We start from the raw sequence: 12,210 nt of genomic DNA, 5'->3' as shown, positions 1-12,210 counted from the left end.
AAGGAGCGTGTTGAAAGACCAGAAACTGGCATTCAGCGCGGGGTGGGAGTTCGGATTCTGTCTCTAAAGTAACCTCGCATTTTCCACTCCAGCCTGCATTTCCAGTGATTTGCATTTCCAGTGTTTTGCGTTTCCAGATCACCCGCAATTTGGGGTTTGATCCTGAAGAAAAACCCCAAAATACCACCTAAGTTTAGATTTAATCTGGTTGCTAAGAAATTAATGCCACCTTTACCTCACAGGATTGACCCCCCCCCCCCCACCCCCACCCCCCACCCCACAGCACACGTCCCCATTAACTCCCACCCCACGTATGAAAATCGCTTTTTGTCACAAGTAGGCTTCAAATGAAGTTACTGTGAAAAGCCCCTAGTCGCCACATTCCGGCGCCTGTTCGGGGAGGCTGGTACGGGAATTGAACCGTGTTGCTGGCCTGCCTTGGTCTGCTTTCAAAGCCAGCGATTTAGCCCTGTGCTAAGCAGTCCCAGTCTTCCACCCCACATATGATAGTCAGGAGCAATGATATATACTAGTCAGGAGCAATGAAGCACTCCCCAGGAGTGAATTTCTCAAAGCCAAGGCTCGTGCAATGACCCTGGGATTGGTGAATCTGCCCTTTCCCAGTCCTATGTGAAAAGAGAAATGTAAATTGCCCTCAGTGTCCAAAGATAAGCAGGTTATGCGGATTGGCCATGATCAATGCGCGGGGTTACAGGGATAGGGCAAGGGCGGGGGTAGGGGGGGTGGGGTAGGGTGCTCTTTCAAAGGGTCGGTGCAGGCTCGATGGGCTGAATGGCCTCCTCCTGCACTGCAGTGGTTCCATGGATTCTCCTATGAATTCTAAAGCTTTTGACTGGATTCAAAGCCACCCTTCGAGGCAGTCCCACCACTTAGAAACTGCCAACCGTGCCGTCTCTGTGACCTTTCACAGAAAGAGGCCACTCAGTCCATCGCGGCTCTTTGAAAGAGCGGTTGTGTTTTGCCTCACGTTCCTGTTTTCAAGTATCACCTCAAGTATCTGTCCAACTTCCGTTTAATGCTATTCACTGGGATCAGCTACCACCACCGTTTCAGGTTCAATCTGCCACAAATCAAAACACACAGGCCTAAACGTACAAACGTAAGATACAGGTGACAGGGATTAAACAGCTGTCCAAAAACAGCTGTCATAACCCTCCTTAAAGCCTTGAAGTCGCCGGATTATCGAATAGTTAATACAGAATCCATGTTCTTTCATAGAATTGACAGTGCAGGAGGCCATTCGGCCCAACGGGTTGCTCTGGCTCTTGGAAAGAGCACCCTACCCAAGCCCACACTTCCATCCTAACCCCGTAACCCAGCAACCCCACCCAACCTTTTTGGACACTAAGGGCACATTGTTGAACTGTGGGAGGAAACCGGAGCGCCCGGAGGAAACCCACGCAGACACGGGGAGAACGTGCAAACTCCGCACAGGCAGTGACCCGAGGCCGGGATCGAACCTGGGACTCAGCACCATGAGGCAGCAATGCTAGCCACTGTGCCACCGTGCTGCCCAAGTCTACAGAATTATGAGGGGCAGGGACAGAGTGGATAGTCAGAAGAATTTTCCCAGGGTGGAAGGGTCAATTACTGGCGGACATAGGTTTAAGGTGCGAGGGGCAAAGTTTAGAGGAGATGTGTGAGGGAAGTTTTTATACAGAGGGTAGATGGTGCCTAGAACTCGCTGCCGGAGGTGGTGGAAGCAGGGACGATAGCGACGTTTAAGGGGCGTCTTGATAAATACACAAATAGGATGGAAATAGAGGGATACGGACCCCGGAAATGTAGAATGTTTTGGGTTAGACGGGCATGGTCGGCGCAGGCTTGGAGGGCCGAAGGGCCTGTTCCTGTGCTGTACTGTTCTTTGTTCTTCGGAAGAATGTCTCGCTAGGGTGAGAGGAAGTCAGGCAGCAGGGAGATTGTGCGGAGCATAAACAGGGACTAGTTGAGCTGAGTGGGTTGTTTCTGTGCTGTACATTCCTTTTATAATGTGTGCAACAGAAGCTCTAACATATTTTCCCCCCATTAGGAACCGACAGTAGGTAAGGCCTTGCCAGTTCCATTCACATCCTGAGAAAAAAATGATTAAAAATCAAAGCGCCAAGTCCAAAAAGACCACTTGAGTGGGTAGCTGGGAGCAGTGAAACCATAACTCAGAGTCCAGGGGGATTGGGATGAAAACCGAGAGAAAGAGGAACGACTGCAGTGAAACACAGTGCAGTGAATCAGAGGAATGGTAGGCAGAATGTTAAATACCTCAGGCCGGGTTCTGCAGAATTACAGGCAAGACGCACAAAGGTCAACCTTCATGAGATCAGCAGTTGGAGATGAGAACCTTACTGTTAAGATAGTAAAATATCCCGAGGTACGTCACAGAGACAACCAAACCAAGACACTGAGCAACATACAGAGAGCCAAAGGGGTAGGTTTTAAAGAGCGTCCTAAAAGGAGGGAGAGAGGCGGAGAGGTTTCGGGAGGGAATTTCAGAATCTCATGCCGACGATCTAAAGACACAGCCGTCAATGGTGCAATGCTGAGAATCAGGAAGTGCAAGAGTATATACCAACCTTCCCATTGCAACACTCAACTGCACTTTCCATTCAAATACATGACACCATCAGAAGCAAACGTCAGGCAGGAGTTGGGGAATGCAAATCTGACGATTCTTTCGGGGTTGGAGTGGGAGAGGAATTATGAGGTGGAGAGAAGACATCAGGAGGGAGGAGGAGGAGACGGTGCCCAACTTAGTGTACCCCAATCTTGCATTCTGCATGTTGAGCTCTGGGGGCAGGACATCAAAGAGGAAGGAACTGATGATATTGCCTTTGGCAAACCCGCCCGCCCTCTGCTGCGTGTTCAGAGCCAATACCAACTGAGCAAAGGCCTTCATTACACAACGGATTTACAGAAACAATCACACTCATTAGGGCAGAGTTTCACTCCTGTCCGTGTTTCAGTTAAATTCTGGTCTCCAAAGCCAAGGGTCCATGACTACAATATCAGGGAGAGCCTTCCTACCAGTTTGAGACGATTCGGCTTGGATTGTCTCAGATTGCAGCTAACACCCAGTGCTGATCACAATCCCCTACCGGGGAAACCTTTACAAAACCCACATCAGATATACAGCTGGAGCGCACGGCAGGGGAGCCACCAAATATTGCACATTTTCTGCATCTACAATCCCCAAACATACACAACACTGACAACATTCAGCCCTGCTAGAGTTGCTATAATATTGGTTGGTGCCACCAAAAGCCGCTGATTATGTTTCGGCAACCGAACTAACACAAAAGGACCAAATATGCTGCAACAATTGCGTGATACAACTTCCTTCCCATTAATATCGAGTGTAGAACGCGCAGGATTTAAAAAAATAAACAACCTGCATCCAGTGATTTGGCTCAGACAGTAAAATTCAACGGATGGTCAGCGGGCTTCTGCTGTCAGAGCTTCACATGATCTGGTACTGAGCGGAAAGCACTTTGACCATTGGAGGACCTATCTAGAGGGTGGGGAATTCAGGTCGCAGCAAGATGTTCGAAACCCACCTTTTCTTTCAAATTGCTCAGAAATGCTGCGTGCAGAGGTCTTACTGCCAGAGAACAACAGAACGGTATTGATTACCGAGAAGATTATTTACACTGATTATTGAAATTGCGAGTGAAAGTATTGCAGTGAAAATGACTCAAACTATCCAAATATTAAAAATAATTTGCTTTGCATTGGTCAACCAAGAACAAGATTCCTCGGGCAAAGGGATTGAAACTCTCTATTGAAGCAGGCCAGGCGCCTTAGTAGAACCTAATTAATTCTAATAGTGCACACGGGAATTTGTGAAAGAGGAATATGCAGTGCATTAAAAATAAACTCAGAGCTTTTGTTGAAGGGACGCAGAGGAATCCACTGGCACTAAACAGACTCAAAATACACCAAACCCAACACAAAGATGTTAAACACAGCTGGGATTGGGAACTAACAATAACCATCTTCTTTCTGCTTCAATAGGCACACTGGCAATATTTGCAATAAGGTGCTCTTCTGTATCTGGATTAATAGATCGAATTGCCACCACACGATGACCTGAACCCCCCCCTTCAAAATAAGTTACACCTGGTTTTCCTCTGCCACCCGTCATATTGTGGGCAAAATTCCACTTGGTTCAGTGAAGCACCGGATACCCGAATGGAGCAGCTGTCCTTCCTTGCAATGCCGAGCACGATGAAAATTCACAGAAAGCAAAGGAATCAAGCCGTGTTAGCTCAGCGGGCTAGACAGCTGGTTTGTGATGCAGAACAAGCCAGCAGCGCGGGTTCAATTCCCATACCAGCGTACGCGAACAGGTGCCGGAATGTGGAGACTAGGGGCTTCTCACCAGTAACTTCATACTTGTGACAATAAAAGGTTATGATTATTATTGTCTGACTTCCCCACGTCAATGAGGAGCCGATGGGGAAAGGGGAGAGAAGCAAAGTCCTTCTGACCAAAGCAGCTACACCCAATCTCTTTTTTGGGGGCTATATAATGGCCACTGTAACTCCAACTTTGGCTACTGTAAAGGTCATCTTGGCCACGAGTTTGCAATAGTGATTCTGACCACGAGGCCTGCAAGTGTGCAAAAGTGACATTCGGCGAGTGTTTCAACTCTGAAAGTCACACCATTGTCTAGGCCTACTAATCTCCGATCGGTCAAAACCAGGAATTCAGGGCAATTGTCATGCTCTGCAACCTAGTTTCATCCCTCCACCATCATCTGCAATTCTCCAAAGTCTCTTGCCCTTCAAGTCTCCTTTAGTTTTGACAAAGAGTCACCCAGACTGGAAACGTCAGCTCCCTTCTCTTTCCTCAGACACTGTCAGACCCACTGAGATTGTCCAGAATTTTCTGTATTTGTTCCAGATTCCAGCATCCGCAGTAATTTGCATTTAACTCCTTTAGCTTAATGTCTAATCCATATCTAGGAGACATACACGCACTCGTCTCCAGCTCCAAAACTAATGTCATTCCATTCTCAGCCAGCAAGATCAAATGGTCCAAGATGAAATGCATTAGCTTGGTCGTGGACGGAAGCAATGTTCAAACTCCTCACATAAGGAGGAGACATTTTTCACAAGCTCTGGTACTAGCAACCTCAAAGGAAATGTCTTTGATTGCTACTCTACAAGGCTGGACAAGTTGTCATTTGGTGCCCATTTTCAAGACTTTAAGTTAAATGTGGGCCGCAGACACCCGTGTTACTATCAGTGAAATCCATTTAGCTGAAGTCAACTATGCGGCCTACACACAGAGATGATTAAACTGCACATTTTAGTGTGCAATTGCTTTACATTCTAGATGATTGCAACTTAACAGTTTCAATAGAAACCCTTGCAAAAGCTGTCAAGAAAGATTTGGGAAACTTCTCTTGCGATAGAATTTTAAATGCCTTTCAGTCTCACTACCAGACTGGCAAGAGCTGTTGACTGCTTGCGCTGCCCGACATCTAACCCATGACTGGTCAATCCCCCACTCACTTTGAAGATCACGGTGCACAGTGAAGACACTTCCAGCACAGCTTGAGCGAACGAGGCAACAAAATCAGGGCATGCCCACCCCTCCCCAAAACCAAAGGGCCCAGAGACCTGCACCTGGCTCACCGAGACCTCAGTTGGCAGTTGAAAGCTATTTATCTGTCATGCACAGTCTGCACTGAATGCCGCTCACAAGCGTCACCCTGCCCTGGAACTTCGATCCAACTATCAACACTGTAAAAACCAGCAGCGTATTAGCTCTGCTGCTTTCCTAGCATAACTCTGGGACTTGTCTGGATTCGGCCCATGGTAGGCTAATATTTCCATGTCCGAGAACAGGACAAAACTTGATTTTTGTTTGCAGACTTTTTTTTTGTGCACACTTTTGGACTCGGTAAATTAGAAATCACTCGAGCCAAGTGCCAGCTCTCCTTGGGGTGCCCACGAGAGCAGCCTCGCCGAATCCAATAACACAGCTCAAAATTCAACTCGAGAATGGATGGCACATTAAGATGCAGCGAGGGATGCCCCAGGGCTAAACACTACCTCTCCTCAGGCTAAAACAAACAATGCCAGTCTCTCTCTCTCTCTCTCGGGCACAAGTCAAAACGCTGCAATTACATCCCGAGCTACTCAAACGTAGGTCTTGTTTCGCGATCTTAAAAAGATTAATAATGCAGCACTGAGGTATCTGTCCCAGGTGCAGACAACAACATTCAGACTTGTCCTGAACACGTTGGTGGGTGCAGTTAATTCTGATCCCTGCTCAGTGAGTGTGCCTTTGGGTTTTTGATTTGAAAGTTGTTTTTTTAAATCATGCCCCAATCAGTGCAAAAACACAACCTTGGCAATGTAGAAACCAAATCATGAATAGGCACGGAGCGTGTGATCCTGTTGCATTGGACCAGGTCCAGAAGCCTCGTGAAGGTGCAAGGGTCCAAGAAACCCATGCTGTCAGGTCAATCTTTGAGAAGGTCTATCTTCTAGTTGGGAACCTGATCCAGTTGTAGATCCCCCCCCCAGCAATGGTGGTCGGGCTCAGATTTCAGCCCACAGCTCCAGCCCATTCTTGCCTGCGAATTTTAAACAGAGAAGATCCTTAGATGCTTCACAAAGGGATCTGCATTCCCAGCGTGTGTGTTGTTCCTGGTCAAGTGACAGCAAAGAGCAAACGCCGAAGGGCCCGGATTTAATTCAGGTTCGGCCCACAGCGGCCAGGAGGATTTGCGAAGGTTCGCCCTCAATGTTTTAGCTGTTGATGTTAATCCCAGTGTAACTGCAAATCGTGACTGTCTAGAAAGTCAGTGGAGAAGACACTAGATGTTACAGAGCTCAAAGGAGCAAGGCCCACAGAAGAGGTGCCCATCGTAAGGTCCAGCCACTCCATGTTGTCCAAGTTAGTGTCGGCAAGGTCCAGGGTTAGGCTGGTGCTGTCCGCAGTGAAGTGCAGGTCAGAAGTGTCCATGGGTGAGTGCGGGTGCTCCAGGATACTGGAACTGCTCAGCATTTGGTTGTGTAAGTCGTCAATGAGGGAGAGGGGTTCGGTCCCGTCGTGATCCACCGATAATAGTGGAACGCCCGTGGTGCTTACGAGGAAGTCCTCCAGTCGGCTCTCTCGGTCGCTGGACTGACTGTCGCTGATGGGCTCCATCAACAACTGCGGGGATGGCAGCGGGGTTTTGCCAGCTGCTGGCGGGGACATGGCGAGGGTGGGCGAAATGTTGCCTGGAGACGGGGTGCTTAAAGACGTGGAAACATCCTTGGCGTTGAGTGAAATTTCTGTCAATGAAGAAGAAAATAAATCAGTGCTTTGTTCACGTCTTATTCCCACTACCCCAGCTTCAGGTCCTCAACACTGCAATTTGGGTGGTCCCGTCTCCACCTCCCAATGTATCTCGGGGTTCCCCGACTACTCAGGACGGGGAGACGTTCAGGTAGTTGCGGCAGAATTGACCTCAGGCATCTTGTGTCTCAGAGCGACACAAATCTAAAACTATTCTCCTGGTCATTATCATAGATTATCATAGAATTTACAGAGCAGAAGGAGGCCATTCGGCCCATCGAGTCTGCACCGGCTCTTGGAAAGAGCACCCTACCCAAGGTCGACACCTCCACCCCATCCCCATAACCCAGTAACCCCACCCAATACTAAGGGCAATTTTGGACACTAAGGGCAATTTATCATGGTCAAATCCACCTAACCTGCACATCTTTGGACTGTGGGAGGAAACCGGAGCACCCGGAGGAAACCCACGCAGACACGGGGAGGATGTGCAGACTTCCGCACAGACAGTGACCCAAGCTGGAATCGAACCTGGGACCCTGGAGCTGTGAAGCAATTGTGCTATCCACAATGCTACCGTGCTGCACTGACACCTGCTGGAAAGTAACAATACAGACAGCAAGCCAGAAAGGATTGGGGTTGGCCATGATTCCCCCTCCACAGTGGAGTAGCAAGATGGCGCTCACTACCTGGGTTCATACTAGAGAAATGGCTGGAGGCGTCCAAATAACTGTACATCTGGATAGATGGGTGGGAAAATAAATTAACCACATCAGGCAAACTGGAGCAAGCAGCATTAGTTGGTCAACAGTACCAGAGTATTCAGAGAATCCCTGCAGTGCATAAGGCCATTCGGCTCATCAGGTTAGCACCGATCCTCCAAAGAGCACTCAACCGAGATGGCACGGTATTACAGTGGTTAGCACAGCTGCTTCAAATCTCTAGGGTCCCAAGTTCGATTCTGTGCGGAGTCTGCACGTTCTCCCCGTGTCTGCGTGGGTTTCCTCCGGGTGCTCCGGTTTCCTCCCACAGTCCAAAGGTGGGCAGCACGGTAGCACAAGTGGGGTAGCACTGTGGCTTCACAGCGCCAGGCTTCCAGGTTCGATTCCCCGCTGGGTCACTGTCTGTGCGGAGTTTGCACGTTCTCCCTGTGTCTGCGTGGCTTTCCTCCGGTTTCCTCCCACAGTCCAAAGACGTGCAGGTCAGGTGGATTGGGCATGATAAATTGCCCTTAGTGACCAAAAAGGTTAGGGGTTATTGGGTTACGGGGATAGGGTGGAATTGAGGGCTTAAGTGAGTCAGTGCAGACTTGATGGGCCGAATGGCCTCCTTCTGCACTGCATGTTCTATGCACTGCATGTTCTATGTGCAGTTAAGTGGATTGGCCATTCTAAATTGCCCTTAGTGTCCAAAAAGGTTAGGAGGGGTTACTGGGATAGGGTGGCGGTGTGGACTTGAGTTGAATGCTCTTCCAATGGCCAGAGCAGACTCGAGTGGCCGAATCGCCTCCTTCTGCATTGTAAATTCTATGATTCTAGACCCACACTATGCCCTAAGCCCACCTAACCTTTGGGCATAAGGGGCAATTGATCATGGCCAATCCACCTAACCTGCACATCTTTGGACTGTGGGAGGAAACCGGAGCACCCGGAGGAAACCCACGCAGACACAAGGGGAGAACGTGCAGACTCCACACAGACAGTGACCCAAGGTCAGAATCGAACCCAGGTCCCTGCCGGGAGATTGGATCAGGCCAAACCCTCCCTAACAGCACTGGGGATGGACTGCAGCGGCTCAGGGTGACACCTCACCACCACCTTCTCAAGGACAATAGATGGGCCAAATGCAGGCAAGTGGGACTAGCTTAGTGATCGCAACTGGACGACATGGACAAGCTGGGCCGAAGGACCTGTTTCCATGCTGTAAACATCTACGACTCTATCTATCTATGACAATAAGGATGGATTACAAACATTGGCCTGGCCAGCGACTTCCACATCCCCATCAAAGAATTTTAAAAACAATCAACTTCTCCTGGATAACTGGTTCACTTTGGCCGGAGGAATATGGAGGCCAATTCATTCTGGAAAGGCAACAAATTAAATTGGGCAGAGGAGCAGCAAGGATCTGGGAAATACGGACACATAAACTGCTGAAACTAGCAACACAAGTTGGTGAGGCCAGAATAGAACAGTAGGGTTTCTCCTGAAGGATCAAATGTAAAAGTAGGGAAGTGATGATAACTTAAACAGAACTTTGGAAAGTTTGGGTGCCTGGGAGTTTTGAAAGGATTGTCCACAACACAGTCGCCTGATTGGCGGAAAGTTATTTCAGCAACCGGAGATACTTGATACCTTTGGGTGCGGCGGAGTGTAAACTGCAACAATTTGCATTTATATAGCTCTGTTAATATATTAAAACACCGTCAGATGCAACACAGTAAGGGGATCCGATAAAATTTGACACTGCGCCAGGTCAGGAGATACGAGCGGAGATGATCCAAACTGTGGTCAAAGAGTTATGGAGCTTATAAAGATGAGTGGTAGAGAGGTGGAAAGAGTTAGGGAGGAAACTCCAGAACTTTGGAGAATGGATGCTAAACTATTCGGTGTTGCAGCCCAGTACAACTCGTGGGATTAGGGAGAGTGTGTGAATTTACTGCTATACATGCACCCCACCCCTGTCTCGACCACCACCAGCCAGAGGTTTCATGATGCACATGAGATCACAAGGACAGAATTCTTGAACAGCCTGGTGTGAAAGGTTTTTACAGAACAGAAATATATGTTGTCACCATTAGCTTACCTCCACTTTCAATGAGGATGTCAAACAAATCGTCCATCTGTTGACTCCTGGAGCTTTCCTGAGGAGAATAAAACATCACAATCGTCACTGGGTGCAAGCCGAGAGTGGCAAGGTGTGGACGGCCTATCCAAAGGAGTTAAATGTTGAGATTCTCCCCCCACAGCAGCCACTCGAGTGTCTTTAGGTCAGTTCTCAGACAGCTTCCCTGCTGACGGCAGCCATTAGCCTCAATCACAATGATGGGACCAGGAGGTTTACAGGAATGTTGCCAGGGTGAGAAAAGTGTGGCCAGGAGGAGAGACTGGACAGACTGGGGTTATTTTCCTCGGAACAAAGGAGGCTGAGGGGTGATTTAATTGAGGTGAACAAAATTATGAGGGGAAGAGATAGAGTGGACAGAATAAAATTGTTTCCCTTGGTGGAGAATTCTAGAACCAGGGGACAGAGATTCAACATAAGAGGCAGAAGGTGTAGAGGGGACACGAGGAAGAATGTTTTTACGCAGAGGGTAGTGGGAGTCTGGAATTCGCTGCCCGAGTTGGTGGTGGAGGCAGGGATCCTAAACTCTTTTAAAAAGTACCTGGTTCTGCACCTTAAGTGCTGTCAGCTACAGGGCTGTGGGCCGGGTGCAGGAAGGTGGGATTAGAAAGGACACTGGGTGTCCTCGGGCTGGCATGGACAAGCTGGGCCGAATGGCCTCCTTGTGTGCTGTAAGGTTTCTGTGGTCAACTACCCGCTAGCCCTCTGGCACTACAACATTTTTCGAATAAATTATGAAATATGTAAAAGTGTCTCTCTTGTCCCTTCCCCGAATTCTTTTTAGAATTCAGGGTGGAACTCATCGGAGACAGGGATTTTACACCAAGTTAATATCTGATTCTCTCTTCCAACTCTTTGAGCATTGAACCTCAGACTTCCTATGTCTTCCCCCAACTCTATTTTTCATACTCTCCTGATATCATCATATTTTCCTCAAATATTCTCAGTCTTGCTCGTGTGTATAATACAAACCCGGTTCGGACCTTCAAATCTTCCTTTGCCTTTATTGGTGATTATTTTGTTCTCGCTTTATAGCAGAATATATTTTAGTTCAATTTTAAATTGTCCATTGCTGTTCTACGTCACTGCTTGCCAACCAACATCGTCTATTTCATTTCCTCAAGTTCTGTTTCCAATCTCCAATCGATCACCTCAGTCTTTGTCGGTGCTTAAGTTCTTCTCAATTGTTATCCTAAGCCATGTTATATCCTGGCCACTACTGCCAGGATGGAGGAGAAGGGGAGGGGGAGGGGTGGGAAAGAGGAGGGGTGGGAAAGGGGGGGGAGGGGGAAGGGTGGAAGGGGGAGGGGGAAGGGTGGAAGGGGGAGGGGTGGAAGGGGGGGGAAGGGGGAGGGAGGGGAAGGGGGAGGGAGGGGAAGGGGGAGGGAGGGGAAGGGGGAGGGGAGGGAGGGGAAGGGGGAGGGAGGGGAAGGGGAAGGGGGAGGGAGGGAGGGGAAGGGGGAGGGGAGGGAGGGGAAGGGGGAGGGGAGGGCAGGGGAGGGAGGGGCAGGGGAGGGAGGGGCAGGGGGAGGGAGGGACAGGGGGAGGGAGGGACAGGGGGAGGGAGGGACAGGGGAGGGAGGGACAGGGGGAGGGAGGGACAGGGGGAGGGAGGACAGGGGGAGGGAGGGACAGGGGGAGAGGGAGGGACAGGGGGAGGAGGGACAGGGGGAGGGAGGGACAGGGGAGGGAGGGACAGGGGGGAGGGAGGGACAGGGGGAGGAGGGACAGGGGGGAGGAGGACAGGGGGGAGGGAGGGACAGGGGGGAGGGAGGGACAGGGGGGAGGGAGGGACAGGGGGGAGGGAGGGACAGGGGGGAGGAGGGAGGGGGAGGGGACAGGGGGAGGGAGGGACAGGGGGGAGGGAGGGACAGGGGGGAGGGAGGGACAGGGGGGAGGGAGGGACAGGGGGGAGGGAGGGACAGGGGGGAGGGGAGGGACAGGGGGGAGGGAGGGACAGGGGGGAGGAGGGACAGGGGGGAGGGAGGGACAGGGGGAGAGGAGGGACAGGGGGGAGGGAGGGACAGGGGGGGAGGGAGGGACAGGGGGGGAGGG

At 50.1% G+C, this 12,210-nt stretch overlaps 1 protein-coding gene across 1 annotated transcript in view; it reads right to left on the bottom strand.

Annotated features, from left to right (window-relative positions):
* Positions 1-283: 283 nt before the first annotated feature.
* LOC140403820 (myocardin-related transcription factor A-like) overlaps positions 284-12,210 on the bottom strand; it is a 271,655-nt gene continuing 259,728 nt past the window's right edge. The window contains 2 exon segments of the mRNA XM_072491982.1: positions 284-7,307; positions 10,117-10,174. Coding sequence (XP_072348083.1) covers positions 6,790-7,307; positions 10,117-10,174 — 576 coding nt within the window. The 3' untranslated portion in view covers positions 284-6,789.

The sequence above is a fragment of the Scyliorhinus torazame genome, chromosome 29 (genome assembly GCF_047496885.1).
Source record: "Scyliorhinus torazame isolate Kashiwa2021f chromosome 29, sScyTor2.1, whole genome shotgun sequence".
NCBI lineage: Eukaryota > Metazoa > Chordata > Chondrichthyes > Carcharhiniformes > Scyliorhinidae > Scyliorhinus > Scyliorhinus torazame.
The sequence above is the reverse complement of the archived record's forward strand: the minus strand, read 5'-3'. Positions and strand labels throughout refer to the sequence as shown.